The sequence below is a fragment of the Chrysemys picta genome, chromosome 1 (genome assembly GCF_011386835.1).
Source record: "Chrysemys picta bellii isolate R12L10 chromosome 1, ASM1138683v2, whole genome shotgun sequence".
NCBI classification, from domain to species: Eukaryota; Metazoa; Chordata; order Testudines; family Emydidae; genus Chrysemys; species Chrysemys picta.
In genome coordinates this window covers 199,788,036-199,808,538 of record NC_088791.1, presented here as the reverse complement: position 1 = coordinate 199,808,538, position 20,503 = coordinate 199,788,036, and the positions used below count along the sequence as shown (strand labels likewise).

General features: G+C 40.5%; 1 protein-coding gene across 5 annotated transcripts in view; it reads right to left on the bottom strand.

Annotated features, from left to right (window-relative positions):
- AGPAT3 (1-acylglycerol-3-phosphate O-acyltransferase 3) overlaps window positions 1–20,503 on the bottom strand; it is a 140,207-nt gene that overhangs the window by 7,605 nt on the left and 112,099 nt on the right. For all 5 annotated transcript variants that reach the window (XM_065578308.1, XM_065578286.1, XM_065578300.1 and 2 more), the window contains 6 exons: window positions 14,119–14,288; window positions 13,740–13,901; window positions 7,455–7,608; window positions 6,864–6,966; window positions 3,082–3,157; window positions 643–841 (listed from right to left, as the gene is read on the bottom strand). In XM_065578308.1, coding sequence (XP_065434380.1) covers window positions 643–841; window positions 3,082–3,157; window positions 6,864–6,966; window positions 7,455–7,608; window positions 13,740–13,901; window positions 14,119–14,280 — 856 coding nt within the window. In that variant the 5' untranslated portion in view covers window positions 14,281–14,288. The remainder of the gene's footprint in view (window positions 1–642; window positions 842–3,081; window positions 3,158–6,863; window positions 6,967–7,454; window positions 7,609–13,739; window positions 13,902–14,118; window positions 14,289–20,503) is intronic.

The window sequence follows — 20,503 nt, the reverse complement described above, 5'->3', positions numbered from 1 at the left end:
TGTGTGTGTGTGTCTCTCTCTCTGACACACACATACACACTTTGATGCGAGATGGGCCATGGGGGATTGGATACAGAGGTCACAGACTGAGCAATCAGTAGTGACTCTGGGACATACACTGCCTCCAATCTGTGTACGCAGCTTCCATTGACTGATGCTTTGGATCAAGTACATGTGCTAAATCATTAAACCATAGGGCAGTCCAGATTTAAAGACTCAACAAAAGTGTAACTAGTGCACATGTGTTAAAAGAAGCTGAACTGATAGCTCTGGAAGCTGAAGTCTTCCGTAACCACAGAACATACTCAGTCAGTATGGGGACCATCAGTGCAAACTTCTTCACACTGCCCAGCCAATATGATTCACCCCTCATGAAGGGGCTACTGTGTGAATATTAATTAGCATATTAAATGTAACTTAAGAAATAAGAGACTAACCTGTTTGAAATTAAGGCTTTTGAAATAATTGTTTTTCTATGCAAAAATGGAAACCTATGTAACTTGTCCTGCATTTTCATTCAAAATAACAACTTTCTGCAAGTATCAGTAATAGTAATCATACACAGAATTTATCACAGCTAATGGCCACTATTGTATCATATTGTGCTTTGGCATCATCTCCCTCTTCTCAATAACTCATTACCTGCTCCAACAAACCCCAGGAATGCAAGGATAAGAAGCGGTGATCCACTTGCAAAAATTCCAAAACCAAATGTGAAGAGAGGAGAGAGCAGAACAGTAGCCCAGAAGAGGAAGTTTAGCAGAGTCCATGGTCTTCTAGGAGGTTTAAACTGATGGCCGGGAAATATGCCTTCCTTATTATACATCTCTTGTAAAGCATCCTGGAAGAGAGAGGGGTGGGGGAGGGGGGGGAAGAATGTTCCTAATTTAGAAATGTTAGTTTTTGCATGAATAGTTCTAAGACTGTAGAATTCCATGATGCCATAAAGACCCACATCCGTGGCAAGCATTATTAGAGTCTGTGAGAAGAATTTGTATTTTCTGTGGCCAGTCTGGCATTCCGTTATGCTGCAATAACCATCAGTTAATACTATAAACAAACATTTTGAACACTATTTAAAAATAAACAAATAGAAATCAAATATTGTCAGTCTCCTTCCACCACCGTACACCAGCTGTCAGTGTGTTCAGACTTCAGAGGAGCTTTAGCACAGAGAACTACTCAGACACTTTCCAGTCCTGTGCTAGTTGCTTCTCTATTGTGCCTTCTTCCTGTTTTTATTACTAGAGAGTCAGGAACCATCTATAGGAGGTGCAGCAGAAAAGGGTTCCTTGTGGACCTAACAGAGTGAGACAAAGCACAAGCTGACCACCAGGGACAGCATTTCCTTAAACTTGAAGATACTGGGACTTGATTCTTCACAGGAAGGCTCAATCCAGTAGCCATAACCATAGAACTTCAGAAGGTAATACACTCTGAACTAAGTCTTTAGAAAAGTGTGGTACTGAGAAAAATCAGACAAATGGTTACTGTGTCCATATTATTTTTCTCAGTTTAAGACAATGATTTATAAGCTGCATACAGAATGAAAAATCATTTATTTAACCTATTGCTATTTTAGCCTCCACTGACTTTACCAAAAAAAGATGAGCTCAAGGCATTTCCTCTTAATAATAAATCCTTTAGTACAAAGACAGCACTTTAGGAATTCCACACTTACAGTGGCTTTTCTAAACCCACAGAGATCAATTTATGTATAAAAAAATCCTCTTTAACAAAATTTGACTCCAGTGTTGAATGGAGGTACAGCGAACAACAAGAGATATCAAACCTTCGATTGTAGCTAATGCAGAGCATTCTGTCCAAGTGAAGTGAAATGGTGTGCTATCTGCTTTTCCTGCTTAACTCTATACTTACTCTACAGCAAAGAGGGCGACACAAATGGAAAAGCAAAAAATAAAAATGTGCATCAACACTTATCTACCAAAGTGGGAAATTTCATGGAGCATTTTCATAATTTTCAAATGACTCTTAAATCTGTTTGACACATCGACATCCAGAATGCAAGAGGGGCAGACAACAAGTATATTCTTTGTAAACAATTCTCAGTCTCCTTGCCCCAATTGTTTTGAGTATTTTTAAGATCTACAATAAATACGGTTACAATGAACAAAAGTGAAACTTGGGAGAAGAACCTTATGAACAATTTGTTGCCCGCCTACAAGTTAAGTGAAGGTTTGGAAATATTGCAGTACAGGTCACCAAGGCAGAAAAATGCTCATAAGTGTCAGGGTTTCTGTGCTCTTCTACCTTCCGTGCCAGAAACAGCACACAAAAAATAATCATCAAGATATGCATTTCAAAACAGATGTACACAAGTCCAATCTATACAAGGACGGGGCAAACTTTATGTACAGTTCTCTCCCCGTCTCTGCAGCTCTATTAAATCTGTGGTAAAGAACTTTATCATCTAGGAAAAAGAGTTGAAAGAAAACTTTTGAGCACCTGGAGAGTGCACTACCTATGTGCTCTGACAGCAAATGAATGGACCTGCCTGCATCACGTCAGAAATGGCAGCAGAGATCCGGCAGGCAAGTGGACAGAGGAATAGGCAGGAGAGGACAAAGACTAGCTCTGCAAAAGTTGCAGTCCAGAGACTCACTCTGCTATGCGTGTCCAAAATGAATGACCACGTCTGGTTTAGAATTATCATGTGTCTATAGCTCCTAGAAACATCCATAGGTGGAACAAAAGCATTTAAAAATATATGAAAAATACCCCAAACCTGAAGGACATAGCAAAAGAGAGCAGGTTACATATGGTCTCCCCCAAGGGTGGCGGTGTGTGTGGGGGGTGTCTTCTATGTCTGTGCAGTAACCCACAGCGTTTCCCTTCAAACCACAGCCACCATTCTGTGGTCAAGGAGGAATGGCTGGGGCTCCCTTCAAAGCCTGCCAACACCGCTTCTTAAATCAATCTAAGGAATAGCTGCCAAGTTACACATAGTGCTCCCATTTCCTCTCTCCCTCCAGGAGTTGAGTGTGCATTGCTCAGCTCTTGACATGCTGCTCCTTAGAACGTTACTTTATGACAGATCTGAAAGAGAAAAAAAACATTTACCTTCTCCTGGTACAGTTTATGAAGCCAGTTTGCAGCTTCCTTTTCATCTACAGGGATATCTTCAAGAGGAAATCTCCTGGTTTATTAAAGAGATTAAAAAAAAAAGAGTCTTAAAAGAAAATCCAGATATTTATTTTACTTTAAATCTTTTCAAATGAAGAGCTGCAATTCAATATATAGCAAAAACTGACAGAAGTTTTGGAATTACCAAAGTCATGAAGTGCAAATAAGAATCAGACAGCTTTTACTAGAAACCACACCTCCAGTTCCCACTTAGAAATTTTCATTCATGAAACAGCAGAATATACAGCTGTTCCTACCAATTTCGGTCTCCCTCAGAAAGACATGTATTTTCTATTCAAGTATTACTGCAGCTGCAATGGAGTTATCAATGGTTGAATTCAAGTAAGGTCTACTTCACATTTTGACGACTAGAGCCAGTCAACAAACTGGAAAATTATTCAAACATTTTCACAGTGAAAAAAATCATATTTTTTTGCTTGAAAAATCAAAATTTGGAAAATTTTGACCAGCTCTATTGAAACCATCTTCTCTTCATATGCCACTTCTAGTGACAATCTACTCATTTTCCTCCTATTCTACTGTCCTCTCAATCACTCTGCCCTTCCAGCGATCAGTCTCCAGCTTTCAAATGACTTCCCACTGCAGTGCCAGCCTGCTTGCTTTGCAATGTAGAGAGACTCTTTGCAAGGTTCAATTTGCAAAGTCGAAACCTGCAAGGTTCACTCATCCCTAGTTATGTAGAATCTTTTGGAGGGATGATATTAATCTGACTCTGTGATCCTCTGGGCAAACAGAAAAGACACTGGTGGGAAAAAAAATATCAGTGAGATGGCCAATGACCAGGTCAGCAGTTCATACACGAAGTACAATAATCTGTAAAATACATATTGGAAAGAGTGTTTCCCAGTGCTCTGAAAGACACGTTCAACACATTCTAGACCGTTAAATCACTAACATAATATTTAGTTTTTGAGAATAGCTTTATAAAGAAGGATTGTGCAATTAATAAAAAGCATCATTTGCTGAAAGTTCTCTTCCAAAGTCATCATTCCACTGAAATCGCCACTAGAGGGTACTCACAGCAAGACCATTTTGATGATTTAGGAGGATTATTTCAATTCTCTGGATCCATTATGAATGAAGACCTGCAAAGTGTGCAAACAGACTTGGCCACTCATCTCCGTGCAGAGGACAGCGTACATCTTATGCTCAAAACCTGAGCTCAAATGGCTTCCTTTCTTTGACCTAAGCTAAGTCTGCAGGCTCATCAAGGGTGCTACATGTGTTCAGTTTGCAATAAAAGGACAGAAACATACAGCCTGTGAGAGGGAAATGTATGCTAGCTACATCCTACCAGTGAGAGCTCACCATACTCTATTTGTGTTTAATGTCTGGAAAAATTAGATTCAGTTTTGTACTTGCTCATTGCAGCACTGTAGGAAGTTCCCTTCACCAGAAAAGTTGTATTTCCAGTTGGGATTAACCTCCCATGTCCCCAAGCAACCTTAAACAAGGCAGGTTCTAGCACAGTCAAGTGTCTTCGAGAAGGCACATTCACCCCACAAATAAATATATATGTTTAAAATCACAGCAGACTGAACAATTCAGAAGTTAGGTTAGTAACTGGGCACAATTAGTCAAGTATGCTCACCTAGCACTAATACTACAGACTGTTCTATAAGGTTGGCTGAAAGCCACTGGTTTTCATCTTTCCTTTAGCACCACCAAACCACACCAACTCACATCTCATTTAGCAAGCAGAAGGTATTAAGTGGATGAAGCCGTTGTTTCAGTGCAAAAATATCCAGATATTTGCTTGTGCATACTTACTCATATCTACTTTGCCATGCTGTGGCACTTATAATTGTCTAGGGAAATCATACTCAGCACACCTGCAGTGCAGTATTATTAGTTTTGTAACTTGTTTCTCCACTTAGCAAAGCACGTGCTCCTCATTGGGAATATGTATGTGGCAAGCGAGAAGAGTTAAAGTGAAACCACTTTGAGTTATCCAACTGCAAAAGATTTCTGGAAAATTTCCTGAAGGCATTTCTGAATGCATGCCTTTCCTTTCTCCATCCCTGGATAATTCCCAAAATGGTCAAATGGAATTGTACCAGGTTTCCAGTCCCTCTCAACTCTGGGCTCTCAAGAAGCATGGGGAATTTCAGCTAAGAGAGTAATTTTTGGGGAAGTTACATAAGCACCTGAGAACAGGTTTGGAATGGAAGTTCCTCCCCAACTACAGCTCGTGTTTCACCTGCTTCTAGGCTGGCAGCTCTTGCGCTACATTTTGCAAAATTGCTGCTGCTACCTCACAATGTTGAAGGTCTGGGTGAGACTACCAAGAAGTTCTCTCCAATAAGATTCAATACAACACACAACCACTTGTATCAAAAAGAAGAATAAGCTTGGCCAATAGCTTGGTGGCAGCACACTTCACGGCAGTGCCCAACACCCAGGGGAGAAAAAGAAATACCTCTGGTTATTCAACAGCAATCTCTCTATCAGAGTAAGGTAGTGTTTCACAAAGCGTAGGGAACACAAGGACAAGAGGTGGGGAAGGGAGTGGACAGACCTCTCAGTCGTTGTTCAGGGTCTCAACTTTCAGTTTTTTAAATAAAAGGCAGTCTTAAATTGTTTCAGCTGCGAAGAAAACCTTCAAAGCTGAAGGTAACAGACACAGAGACACCTGTCAAGTTAGCAGAGGGCCTGAAACAATAGTTGTGAGAACTGACTGACTTGATTTATTTCAATGGGTGCTAACTCAGATGCTAATGATGACAATTAACAATGTTAATATTTAAAATATTTGCAGTGTTGTTGTAGCCATTGGTCCCAGGATATGAGAAAGACAAGGTGGGTGAGGCAATATCTTTAATTGAGCCAACTTCTGTTGTTGGAAGGGACAAGCTCTTCTTTGGGTCTGGACAAGGAAACTAGAGAGTCTAAGCTAAATACAAAGAGGGACAGATTGTTAAGTGTAAGGAATTCACCATCTTGTAGGAGACTACTTAAAATGAAGTGGGCAATCAGTAAGTCTGCAGTCGTAGGACAATGGAGGATTAGTAGGCAGCAGGATGTGTTACAAATTGTTGTAATGGGCCATAAAATAACCAACATGTCTATTGCATCCATGGTTTTTAGTGTCTAGCAGAGTTACGAAATTAAGTTCCCAGGCTCATCCTTTGAAGGTGATGTGCAGATTTCCTTGAGGACCAGGACTAAGGATATAGGATCATGTCCAAAAGGCGTGATCCTTTTGTGAAAAGTGTTGATAGGGTGTTTTTGTCTTACAATTTTTCGGTGTGGATTCATTCAAGATTAACATTGTGAATTCAGTACTAATCAAAGTCATGGAAGAAAAGAGAGGAATGATTATACTATGCAGATCTACACAATCCATTATGAGAGACTGCTCATTTTGGGCAGAAGTTTAACACCAAATTGCATAGAGGGCATGATTAGTTTCATTTTCCTGATTCTGGAGGGTGCAGGTGAATGCCGGGTTATAGGCGTAGTCATGCCCACTCTTGAAAGTTCCACCTAGTCTCCTTCTGGCCTGACAGGTGATGTCCGTGACATGGGCTCTTGTAAGTGAGACTAGTTTGAATGATAGGGAAATGGGAAGATCCTCGGGGCTTGCAAAGGAACGTCCTCAAGGGATGCAGTGACGCATGACATTTTCCTACCAGTTTTGGGGACACAGCATCCAAACACAAACCTTGTACGTCTCACTTCCATCATTATATGCTCACCTTACACACATATCTGCTTCATATTTCTTTCCATAAAGGATTCCTAATAAAGATGGGTTCTTGTTTCCTCTGAAGTTTAGCGTTACATCGTACACTGCTGAAACTGTCAAAAGAAAGATAATATAGCTGTTAACCTCAGCATCCAAAGCATCGAGGTTGCTGCTGTTCAAGCTTTAAAAAGAAACAAACCCTGATGCAAACATTGCTTTAATAAGACCAGTTGGCAAAACATTTCAAAACCCATCGGTTTTATTTACCCAGATGTCCTCCTTAACAATCTAAACTCTGGCAGAGTACATGCATACACCTCACAGGAGTGGAGTGAGAGCTGATTAATTATGCAATGTTTGTATATTGCCACTTTAAAGATGGAAAGTATTAATTTTTGCAAATTAAAACTAGAACAAATTAATACATTTTAAAGATTGTTTAGAAAATGGAGTCTAGTGCTTCAGCTTAATCTTGATGTCATCCAAGGGCCATACTGAGTCTGTATTATCACCTACTCACCATGTGCAATGAATATACTGAACTATGATACATAACAACACACATTGCTAGTAAGGTTTAGAACAAACAGCTCACCCATACCTGTTCCCCTGAGACACTGGACAGCAGTGGTGAAACCTTTGGTTCTGGGCAACAGATGATATTTCAATTTAGGCAACCCTTTGGATTCAGCCACCTCCATGCTGATACGATGCTTGGTTTCTGTAAAACGAGTTCCTTCGCAATACAGGAGAAACTAGCATACAAAACAAGAGGAAAACCAAGGGTTTTTCTTAAGAAGAAATTATTGTGTAGTGCGGATCTGGAGCTATCATGCATCAGAGCCATCCTACAACTCTTCAGTGGCATAATTGAATATAATAGATCACATTATTTGAGAATTACAATCAGCAGTTTGCTGTACAGTATCCGCTTTCAGAAGACAGCTAATTAGAGCCTGGTCTCAAAGAAAGAGAAACACACATGCAAATATTCAGAGATGCAACTAAATTTAAAGCACCTTTTTAGATATCAGTTTATTTATTGATTTTTTAATCAAGCAAATAGGTTATACATATACACATACATACACATGCCCTCCTCCCCCAATTCCAGCTGAAACATTTCTTCCTTTAAAAGTCACAGGAATACTCAAAAATGAATGAACATGACTTCAGCTTCAAGTTCCAGCTCAGCTACAAGAAACAAGTAAAATAAGGAAATTCTCTTCTCTACCACAAAGATGTAGATCACAGAATGATCATAGGACAGGAAGGGACCTTGAGAGGTCATCTAGTCCAGTCCCATGCACTCATGGCAGGACTAAGTACAATCTAGACCATCCCTGACAGGTGTTTGTCTAACCTGCTCTTAAAAATCTCCAACAATGGATATTCTACAACCTCCCTGGGAAACTAATTCCAGTGCTTAACCTGACAGTTAGGAAGTTTTCCCTAATGTCCAACCTAAACCGCCCTTGCTGCAATTTAAGCCCATTGCTTCTTGTGCTGTCCTCAGAGGTTAAGGAGAACAATTTTTCACCCTCCTCCTTGTAACAACCTTTCATGCACTTGAAAACTGTTATGTCCCCTCTCAGTCTTCTCTTCTCCAGAATAAACAAACCCATTTTTTTGCAATCTTGCCTCATAGGTCATATTTTCTAGATATTTAATTATTTTTGTTGCTCTTCTCTGGATTTTCTCAAATTTGTCCACATCTTTCCTGAAATGTGGCACCCAGAACTGGACACAATACTCCAGTTGAGGCCTAATCAGTGCAGAGTAGAGCGGAAGAATTACTTCTTGTGTCTTGCTTACAACACTCCTGCTACTACATCAGAGAATGATGTTTCCTTTTTTTTCCCCCAACAGTGTTACACTGTTCACTCATATTTAGCTTGTGATCCACTATGACCCCTAGATCCCATACTCCTTTCTAGTCAGTCATTTCCCATTTTGTATGCGTGAAACTGATTGTTCCTTCCTAAGTGAAGTACTTTGCATTTGTCCTTATTGAATTTCATCCTATTTACTTCAGACCATTTCTCCAATTTGTCCAGATCATTTTGAATTTTAAACATAGCCTCCAAAGCACTTGCAACCCCTCCCAGCTTGGCATTGTCGACAAACTTTGTAAGTGTACTCTCTATGCCATTATCTAAATCATTGATGAAGATATTGGATAGAACCAGAATCGATCCCTGCGGGACCCCACTTGATGTGCCCTTCCAGCTTGACTGTGAACCACTGCTAACTATTCTCTAGGAATGATTTTCCAAACGTTTATGCACATATCTTATAGTAGCTCCATCTAGGTTGTATTTCCCTCATTTGTTTATGAGAAGGCCATGTGAGATAGTAGCAAAAGCCTTACTAAAGTCAAGATATACTATATCTACTGCTTCCCGCACTTTCCGCAAGGCTTGTTAACCTGTCAAAGAAAGCTATTAGGTTGGTTTCACATAATTTGTTCTTGACAAATCCATGTTGACTGTTACTTATCACCTTATCATCTTCTAGGTGTTTGTAAATTGATTGCTTAATTATTTGCTCCATTATCTGTCCGGAAACTGAAGTTAAGCTGACTGGTCTGTAGTTCCCCTGGGTTGTCCTTATTTCCCTTTTTATAGATGGGCACTATATTTGCCCTTTTCCAGTCCTCTGGAATCTCTCCTGTCTTCCAAAGATAATCACTAATGGTTCAGATATCTCCCCAGTCAGCTCCTTGAGTATTCTTGGATGTATCTCATCAGGCCCTGGTGACTTGAAGGCATGTAACTTGTCTAAGTAATTTTTAACTTTTTCTTTCCCTATTTTAGCCTCTGATCCTACCTCATTTTCACTGCCATTCACTATGTTAGATGTCCAATCGCTACTAACCTTTTTGGTGAAAACTGAAACAAAAAAGTTATTTAGCACTTCTGCCATTTCCACATTTTCTGTTATTTCCCCCCCGCCCCCACTTATTGAATAACGGATGTACCCTGTCCTTGGTCTTCCTCTTGCTTCTAATGTATTTGTAGAATGTTTTCTTGTTACCCTTTCTGTCTCTAGCTAGTTTAATCTCGTTTTGTGCCTTGGCCTTTCTAATTTTGTCCCTACATACTTGTATTTGTCTATATTCATCTTCTGTAATTTGACCTAGTCTCCACTTTTTTGTAGGACTCTTTTTTGAGTTTCAAATCATTGAAAACCTCCTGGTTAAGCCAGGGTGGTCTTTTGCCATACTTCCTATCTTGCTATGTAAATCTCGCTAAAGCCAGTGGAAGGTGTACTTGTGTAGAGAAGAGCAGATTTTGATCCAGGTAATGTAAAAGTAAAGTTTTGAAAGTACTGGTACTAAATTTAAGGTCATAAGGGTCTAAAAGGTTAATACTACAACTGAAAGAGCATTACAGAAAAAAAAATCCTGAAAAGTCATAGCAAGTGAGGGGCTGGTAATGCAAGTGAGAAAAGCTATTCAAAGACATATGTGCCCATTTGGAAGCAAATATATTATCCCAAAGTATCTAAGTATTTTCCTTTTGGAGGGGAGGCTGGATGGACTCACCCTTACATCACCTGTTTGACTGCACTCTGGGCACCTATTGACAAAGACTGAAACTCTCCACTACACGCCTTAAAAAAAAAAAAAAAAAAAAAAAAAGGACAATACAGAGAAGACAGATCTGTGGCTCCCAGGCCGCCACCTCACACCTTCCCCTCTTAGAAATGAAACCAGGAGCAAGACTAATAGGAATAGACAACACCAGGTACATATTCTGGGCGCCACAGGGGTGAACTCTGGATTCTTGGCCATTCTGAGTGGCTGTAACCTATTTCCCCACTTTTCTTAGCCTCATTTTAGCTCCATGGCACTGCTGCATTCCTAACTTGTGTGCACACAAATCTCTGCATCATATAAAAGCCAAAAAGGGGAATTTGATTCTACTTATAACAGCAGTAAATTATGTTTAGTTGCTGTAGTTCACAATGTGCTTAGGTCCTGCTAAAAATGGGGAAACCAAGACAATCTCTCAATTTTGCTATAGTCACTGTACATCTGTTATGTAACAGTGCTGTTGTGCCTCTACCTTTCTCCTTAGTATATATAAATATTACATACAAAAAAAGCTGCATTAAATGAATGTTAAGGTTGCAAAGTCAAGTACTCCAAAGTTAGGAAATGCCAGAATGGATGTTATTAATTCAACACCATTATGGTTATGCATTATGAAAGTCTTTGTCAAACATCATGTGGGATATCTGTGGCAGTGCCTGGAATAGAAGAACCCAGCTCTCTTGGGTTTCAGTCCAGCATCTTAAACATAATAACTTCTCTTCTCGCAACTCTCTGCCTCCTTCACTGTCCATCCTGTGCACTGAATCAGGCAGAAGTACTGTAGAACAAATACTATGTGATTATGTAATTAAAGACTATCACAATGCAAACACACAAGGAGAGCCAGTGAAGATTGCACAGACAACCTTAATTCTGGCATTTCCTAACTTTTGAGTGCTTGATTGTGCAACCTAAAAGTTATTTTAATGTAAATTTTTGTATACAATTTCCTCTGCTTTTTGAAAAGAAACTGAACCCCCTAAGAAATTCCATCACCTGGAACCATAATGACCTTCTGAACCATCAGTATGGTTGGAACCCAGGACTTTTAGATGGACAGCAGAGACACCTATCACTTGAGCTAAAAGAATAAGTGGTAGTAGTAGGAGGCTGTTATCCTCTACGTGGGCCAGCCATTAGAAGGCGACATGAGACATACTTTGCCTGTGGCTTACTCAGTTATTTATTGACAGTGGAGAAATGTTGGGAAACAAGAACGCTGGTTTCCATTTCTGGCTGGGGGGCGGGGGGCAGACAGTAATTCTGATTTCTATTTCTTGCTCAGAGTGTGGTCGAGTGATTACAGAGAGCATAGCCAAGCACATAGATCTGGCACATTCATTCTGAATGAGTGTGTGGCTAAAAAGATGAGATGTGCCATATTAGAAACCTAATATCAATTCCAAAGTCTGCCAGAAGTGACTTTGTGCAACTTCTCAGCAGTTGCTTTATTTGTGAAGTTTCTCAATGATATTTGCCTACTTCTTAAAGGATATGAGGCCTTGCTCAATCATAAGGACTCTGAAAGGCACATAATCAACACTGGTTAGTAGAGGAGCTGAGACTAGAGCTCAATTTCCTCATAGCTCCCAAACAAGAGCACCTTTCCCAAAGCCAAGGGGAGAGATGTAGCTGCTATTGCTGTACCCCTTGTCTGGAGCTCTAGCTCTCTGTCTGCCATTTAGGAGGCTTAATAGAGGTGGAAGCATGCTCTTTGAAGATGGAATGTTCAAAGATTTTACCAGCAAGCTTCTTGCAGGCTTTACTGAGCATGTACAAATGTTGATTTTAAGAGTGTTTATAATAACTCTATCAAATCTGGGTGGATTTCACAGGGAATACATAACACATCTCACAGACCCCAAGACTATCTCCCTTTCAGATTTCAAGTTACTACTGCAAAATGGAGGCACTAGAGCTCTTGGAAGAGGCAGTTTTATTTAATTTTACTGTTTTGTTATCACTGGCAAAAACTACCTCTGTTTCACTAGCCTCATTTGCAGAAGCGACACCCATTTTCATTAAAACATTCCAAAAATATTCAGTCTGAGGCAGAGAGCAAGCATAGCCCAGATGGTCAAAGCATAGGAAACTGACAACAGGGGCTTATAATGCAAACTATTAGCTCCACCTATAAAAGATAATCTTCAGTAACAATTATGCTGGAGCCGGAGAGAATGCTGTTGTCCTGAACAACTTTTCCCTTCTCTGAAAATCTTTTCTGTCCAGCACTGTTTGTGAACTTTATCTGATCAAACAGCCACTGGATTGCTAGTTTAATCACTTTGTAAAACATTGTGGAACATATTGGGTATGAGAGGTGCTATGTGGAGCCAAAATCTTTTCAGCACCTCTTATAGTGGTGCCTGGTACTATTGGAGATAAGGTTTGGGCCCATGAAGGAATTTACAATACGAACCTTTTAGCTTGCATTTGGAGACTGAAATGCATTGCACACGTTCTCAAGCCTGATGGAACTTATTTTTAAATAGACTCAAATCAAGTTAAATTCTTGGTGGTGAGGAGTCATGGATACATTAGCTCAAAAATGTGAAGCCATGAAGGTATCTTTCAGAATATAATTTTTTTTCTGGTTTAATTATGATGTTGTATTATTGTAATATACCCTACAAAACTGAGCTTAATGAACTGTTGGATGCATATATATAAAGGAGATGTACACTTCAAAGGCAATTGGAGACATCTGTATATTCTTGCAAGTTTCTCAAATGCCTGTACAATTTCACAGAGGAAAGAGAATGCACTGATGCAAAAACTTTCCATTGTAATCTGCAACCTTTGCAAATCTCTCTTCCCATTGCCCCCCTGCAGGTTCCTGAAGAAAAAAACAACCCATTTTTTTAAATAATATGTTTAGTTTAGCCTGGAAAATGTAGCCTAGATTCACAAGTTCAGTAGTAAAACTTGAATAATGTATTTTTTGGGTAAAAAGAGTTATGGAAAGTCCTTTTATCCTTTTAGAAGGGGGGAAAAATTGTACGTTTTGAGACATGCAAGCTTAGGTTTCTACTGCTAAATACTTTGAGAAATACTTATGCACATTTACCAACAATTTTCAAAATGGCATTCCTATCCAATAACAGATCAGAAGCCTGGTTAGTGTGCAATGAAGTCACTTGCAACAAGGCATATAGCTATACGCTTCAAATGTAATCACAGGAAGAAGGCGGCGCTCTTAAGTATGAAGCTGACACACCACACAAATGTGGTCTTCATCACTGCACTTTAAGCAGAGGAGACACTATTTATAAAGGATCAGACACTTACCCACATATATTCAGGATAATCAGACAAACGTTTTAATCCCTCAATAACTGTATCTCTGTCTTCTTCCCATTTCCTTTTGCAGAAAACGATCTCAAGGAAGTACCACGTCCAACCAATCAAGGGCACATACAACAGTTCTTTCTTAGCAAGAACTTTGGAACTCTGGAAGAAACACCGCCCAATGACATTTGATTATTTATATATGTCAGACCTAAACAAAAGCACTAAGGTTGGGATTTTCAAAAGTGCTCAGCACTGGCCTAGCTCTGACCAAACTGAAGTCAATGGAGTTTTTTTGAAAATCCCACCACAAAGAAAAAACAAACACAGGAGTTTTATATTAAATCAAGATGAAGGGAAAGTTCACAGAATCACTCACCCCCAACACTCCAAAGCGTTCAGTCATAGTCCAACCACACAAGAAGTCAATTTCAAAGTTGTGATTCAAGATGATGATCACATGTTCTTTTCCAAATGTATCCACTGTGGCCTGGTCTGAGAATAAAGTGCATTCTGTGCCTGACCACCATTCCAGCAACATTACTAACTCTGAATAATATTGTGGGGAGGGGAAAAAAAAAAGACACAGGTTAGGTGTAATGTTTAACCATAACACATTTAATATCCTCTGTCCATCCCAATCCCATTCCAAACTTTTCTAGACTACAATGTTTATCACCTTTTTAATCCATCCTGCTGAGGTTGCTGGTTTATATTATATTATAGATTAAATGAGTTCTCAGACTGACATACACCAGATCACCTGCATTCATATTTATGTTATCACCCTGAAACAGGATTTAGGCTACGGGATAAATACCCGATTGTTATTGTTGCCTCATCGTAAATTCAAGATTTCACAAACACCAACAACCTCCCCTCCCCCCCGTCACACACACACACACACACACACACACACACACACACACACACACACACACACACACACACACACACCTGAAAGCAGGTCTTTCAGCAGTAGACCTTTCTACTAAATGGGTACATCTCCTCCCAGATGGAACACAAATTATGCATAGACTCAACCTAATGTTTCCACTGAATTCATATGAAATATGCTTGATTGAGGTAAACAAACCAATATAATGGGCTTTTAGTGGATAAATGCTACAAGAATTTCTGCAGTATATTTTAATATTAAACACATGACTGTAATAATGCTGTATTAGGGTTACCAACACAAAGTCAGAGACACATGGGGGAAGAACTGGGAGAGTCCAGAGAAATTACTGGGTAAGAACAGAAGGAGAAATTGCTTCTCCTTTATTTAGTCTACAAAAGAAGGAAAGAGAAAGAGATCCCTTTCCCTCTCCCTTCTCTAACTCTTCTTCTACATTTCTGTGTTTCCCCTATCCTTTCCTCCATTTCATCTCTCTCTCTGATATCTCATTCATTACCCACCCCTTTTCATCTTTCCTTCTCTTCTGCATATTTAGAATTCCCACCATTAATAGAACATTCACTAACGTAGCTTTGAACTTCAGCTTTGTTTCATAAGGCACTGGCTGGATGAGTTGGGGCAGTGTCTCTCTATGTGAGGGGTTCGCCACTTGGTGGTCACAAGGTCTCCAGCCTGCCCTTCCCATATTACTAAATGGGCTGGGGTCCAATTTTGATCCAGACTCGACATGAGGCAGACTCAGAAGGGTCTGAGTATGGAAAAAAATTGAGAACCCCAGATCAATGTTAATCAAAGAGAGGTTAGCTTCTCCAGGACTGATTATCTAAATTGCTTTTCTTGTCATATTCACAAGCCTATTCACTTATATATCATTTATTCAGGGCCCCTTTATGGGCTTGAAGAGACTAATGTAACTTGTACGTCAAGTCTGACTCTTTCCCACTGTGATTTAAAGAAGGGAGGAAATGAGAATATCAACAGGGATGCATAATTTATAACTACAGGTTTCTCTCAAACCTGGCCAGCCCTATTTTCTAAGTGATGAAATGCATCAATTAAGTGCATTTTTGGTGGTTTCAGTGAGAGAGGTTTATTCACAAACCTCTGGTATACTTTAAACTACTCCCATACTAACTTAGTGCTTCAACATATATTAATGCACAAATTTGTGAACCTTAAATAGAATTATCTTGCTGTCCTGTGGAAGAAATCTTAGCCACTGTTGAGATCAGTAAAATTCTTATTACATCCTCCATATAAAGAATTAAACAGTCAAATATATAGAAGAGATGGAATAAAACCCTGTTATGTTGTTATAAAATTTCTGAAGCAACTGTACAGGGGACTCAATATAAATTAATGCCTAGACTACATTTCATTGTAGCTGTTGTCCTCCTCACCCCTCTTTTTTTAAAATCTTATCCACCCATTCAGGTCTTGTCATATCCACATTGCAAGCTCTTTGGGACAGACTGTCTTTCCTGCATGTCTGCACAGTACATAGCGTAATGCTGCCTTGATCCTCATTTTGTGCCCGTAGGCATGATACAAATACTACCACCACCCCCACTGTAGCAGGTTTGCAGCCAGACCTAGTCCAGTATGTTTAAAATGCAAGAAGTGGGGGATGTCACTAAGTGGGCCCACCATTGGTGGAGCTGTCCTTGGATTTAATATATGGGGCTCAGGTTACTGGAGGATTATTCAATGACTTTCTGCGTGTTATTCCACAGCACCCACTCTTAATCCTGCTGACTACTCAATAACTTGGTCCTTTATGCAGCCAGAAATTATGCTAGACACAGGACAAATTGCCTTTCTATCTCTTTCTGGAGATTAATGTTACTACATCTCCTGATCTAACTCTACGCTGTGCTCTTAAAAATCTTTCTTAAAAAAAGGATGGAGGCTGTACCTGAGCGCTCCTCTCCAAAGAACAAAAATTCAACAGAGCCAGACGTGGATGCACTGGTATGAGAGCATTCCCACCATTTACTCAGAAACATTTTTGTGAGATTTTTCCTGGAGCTCCTACTGAGATATGAGGGTTGGGGAACAGGGGAGTTACTATGAGGAAGCAGATTGTCCTTTACAAGTGCACTGATATATGATGCATGTACATTTATTTCTTTTGGTGAATTTTTTAAAAAAAGGATTAGGCTCCAGATATTTAGTTTCAAACTGATCCTGTCAATGCTAAGGCCTATTCTCTGAAATCTTGTTTGTTGTTTACATGATGGTTTGGATACTCGCTCTAACTGCCTGCGAGACAACAAGATTTCACTTTAACAACAACAACAACAACAAAAAAGCTTATAATTTAGCCCAACCCCTCTCAGATTCTAGAGATTCTAGGGGGGCTCTTGTTGCCTCCCGAGAGGACAACCATCCAGAAACAAAGTAAGCCAGAGTGGTGGGATACATCTATCTACTGCTCTAGAGTGCAGAGGACAGTAGTTTCAAGATACCACTATTTTAAGATATTTTGTTAACAACTGGACTAAACAAAGCATACTGCCCTATTAAGAATCATGAGTTATTTGAAGAGCACTAACACTAGTAAGCCTGAAATACAGATACTCTGAAGTGTTTTCTCTTTGTAGGAAGCCTGAAAGAAACTCCAGTACTGCTTTACCACAGGAAGGTGGTATTCGCCAAAGCACCATACTGACCATCTTAGTTAAGATGTGTTAGAGCAAGAGATTCAAGCCTCCTAAAATTAAGTACATGTGTGAATGACTTCCACTCCAAATAATCTTCCTGATAATGTATATCACAGCTACCACAGCTAGCAAGTTCTAGTCAAAAACTGATAACTAATGTTAAACTGGTGACTAAAAACCAACCAACCAAATAACCCACAAACAAAAAAACAAAACAAAAAATTTAGACTGACACTTTTCTAAATTCACTGCACAGGGCAACAAACAAACAGCTCAATACCTTGAGTTGAGGATGCAGTAGCCTTAATGCTAAAGCACAGCTGTACTTTGAAAAGTGATTCTGTAAACATGGCATTGTGGTGTTACATGTTTACTGTTACTCAGTAATCCCACATCAAAAGTTAAAAAAAAAAAATGTTTTCTCCCTAAATGGCAACTGTCACAGTTTCACGGGACCTACACCACAGTCCACTCCAGAGCGCCCACTCAGCTTTCAGAACTCCTGCCGTAACCTGTCTCGGGGTAGAGACCCTTGTCCCACTCCTTTCTGATCAGAAGTTTTAAGGCTGCACAGACCCTTGCCTTACACTGCATGATCCCCAGCAAGCCAGTCTGCTTACAGCCTGTGGCTGGCTCTGCTTTCACTCAGAGGACTACGACAGGTGTGATTTACCAGTAATCCAAACAGTTCTTTCTAAGCAGGGACATTTATTCTTACGGAAAAAGTTTTACAGAGAAAAATGTATAAAAAATGAACAGATTTAAACCCACACTAAACATATCAAGAAAAACAAGCAGTCTTATGGGGCCAAAGTACTTCCAATCCTTCAGCAGGATTGGTCCCCTTGGACAAATGTGAACGTTGGTTTGCTGGTTCAGAAAGACGGCCCTGTGTCACTTCAAACTCAGCCTTTTTATACCAAGAGCTCTTTCTTTGAGTCTCTGGAAAACCCACTTTGAACCAGTGTATGCAAAACAGTCCCGGGGTAGTACCTCCCTAGAGTTGTTCAGTCTCAGTGACTCGCCTTGATCACTCCGCCAATGTTTTTAGTTCCTGGAGGAGCTGTGGTAACCCTCCTCCATGGAGAAGAACACATTCATACATAAACCCTTCATAAATTTAATACATAGGTACTGCAGTAGGTTGCAATATCTGTCACAGTGACTGCAAATGCCAAGATCGCAGTTTAAGTCAGGCTTGGTTCTTCTTGTTCTAGCACCATTGCCAGTTATCCTGAACCACCTGAGGTGTATTGTATCTGGGATACCATCAGTCCTACTATGACCCATGTCAGCCACATGACATAACAGTTACCATGGAGAAGTATTACAATATTAAGTACACTTCATAAAACTAAGAAAAAAGTTACAAAGCACAAAGGTGGACTGAGTGGCTTTTATTGAACTTGCTTTTTTTTTTTTAAAATTATCTTTGAGCTGAGAACTGGCACGAGAAACACCAGCTTAAAAGAAATATTTCTAAGTAAGTAACCAAAACCAACCATGTAGAATGAAATGCAAACTATAGCTCCACTCCCGAAATACATTAGTATTCCTTATTCATGTTATAAATGGCAACACTTGCCCTGCTAGGTTTATATGGCTGTATCACTTTCTTCATTATAAACCACAATTAAAGTGAACGTTCTGTCAGCTTTTCCATTACAGGCCATTAGCACTGTTAAGGCTAAGGTTGTGTTTACATTATAAACCTTGACTTTCATAGTTTAATTTCTCACAGATTTTAAATGTATAGTAAGCTACAAACTAACACATAAATGCTATAATTGGATTGCACCTAGGATCTTGCTCGACTGCTACGTTCCTTTTGGAGCATAAATATATGGTATTTTTAATATAGCCAATAGATTAGTTTTTAAAATGCCTATATCCATCTGTTTTTAGCTGTTATACAGTAGATAACTCTCCAGGCTTAATATTAACTTCTTGTATAAATTAAGAGCCTAAATTTGCAAACCAACCCTTGATGACACAGGAAGGCCATTCTCCCAGTGAAGTAAATCGATTACTCGATTGAGTAAAGGTTTGCAGGGCTGTCCTCTGATATATTAAAGGGACACAGTGAAATATAAAAAATAAGTATAAGCTCGAAAACAACATTTTTCTCTGGCAGTTCCCCCCCCCCCCCCATTTGATCTATATTTTAGATATTACAGAGCAGGGACGATGGAACAGGGGAGCCAGGGGGCCATGTCCCCACCAATTTTTACCTGTCGTAAGGGCGGGTGATGGGGGAGGGGGTGGAGAGGAGTGAGCAGGCGGTGGGGCCTTGGGGTGCGGGGAAGAGGCAGTGTTGGGGCAGGGCCTCAGGGGAAGAGGCAGCGCAGGGGTGGGCAACAGTGGCCCCCCTACTTTTAGGAAGCTTCCACTGCTCTTGCTATAGAGTACATTTGTTTATAACATTCTGAGACCATGATTTCTTAAACGTTAACATCTAATGTTAGAAGCCTAAATCCCTGTTGAGGCACCTGCCTTAGAGATCTGATTTTCAAGAGTGCTGAGCACCCAGCAGCTCCCACTAAAGTAAACAGCCCTCTTTGAAAATCAGGCCACTGAACTAGGTGCCTAAATACGGATTTAGGAATCTAATATTAGACACCCATATTGGAAATTGTGCCCCATATTAAATAGTGAACGAAGTCCAGGGAGAGAGCAGGAGTGCTGGAGTGGAGGCCAATGAAGTAAGGCTCGGGGAAAGAAGGGAGTTTTGGGGAGGGTTGTGAAGAAGGAAAGCAACCAGGGCCGTACTTAGGCATATGTAGCATACACGGCTGCGTAGGGCACCCAAAAATTTGGGGCACCTTTCCCCTCGCTGGCCGCGGCTGGAATTCTCTCTTCTCCAGCCCCTCCCCGGCACTGGGCCGGCGGGCTTCTCCCCAACCCCAACTCCTCCCTCACTTGCTCCTCAGCCAGCTGGCCGAGGGCTCCAGCCTCCGGCTCTGCCACCCCAGCCCCGGGGAGCCCAGAGCAGCACGGCCAGTCACTGGCGGCGCGGTGGCCTGGCCCAACGCCGCCCAGAGCTGAGTCCCTCCCTGGACCCTGCCTGTCTGCGCCGCTTGGTCTCTGGCGGGGGCCAGGACAGGAGGTGTGAAACTTCCACGTGAGTCTGCGGGGGGGAGGGAGGGATCCAGGCCGAATAGGGAAGGGGGGGACTTAAAGTG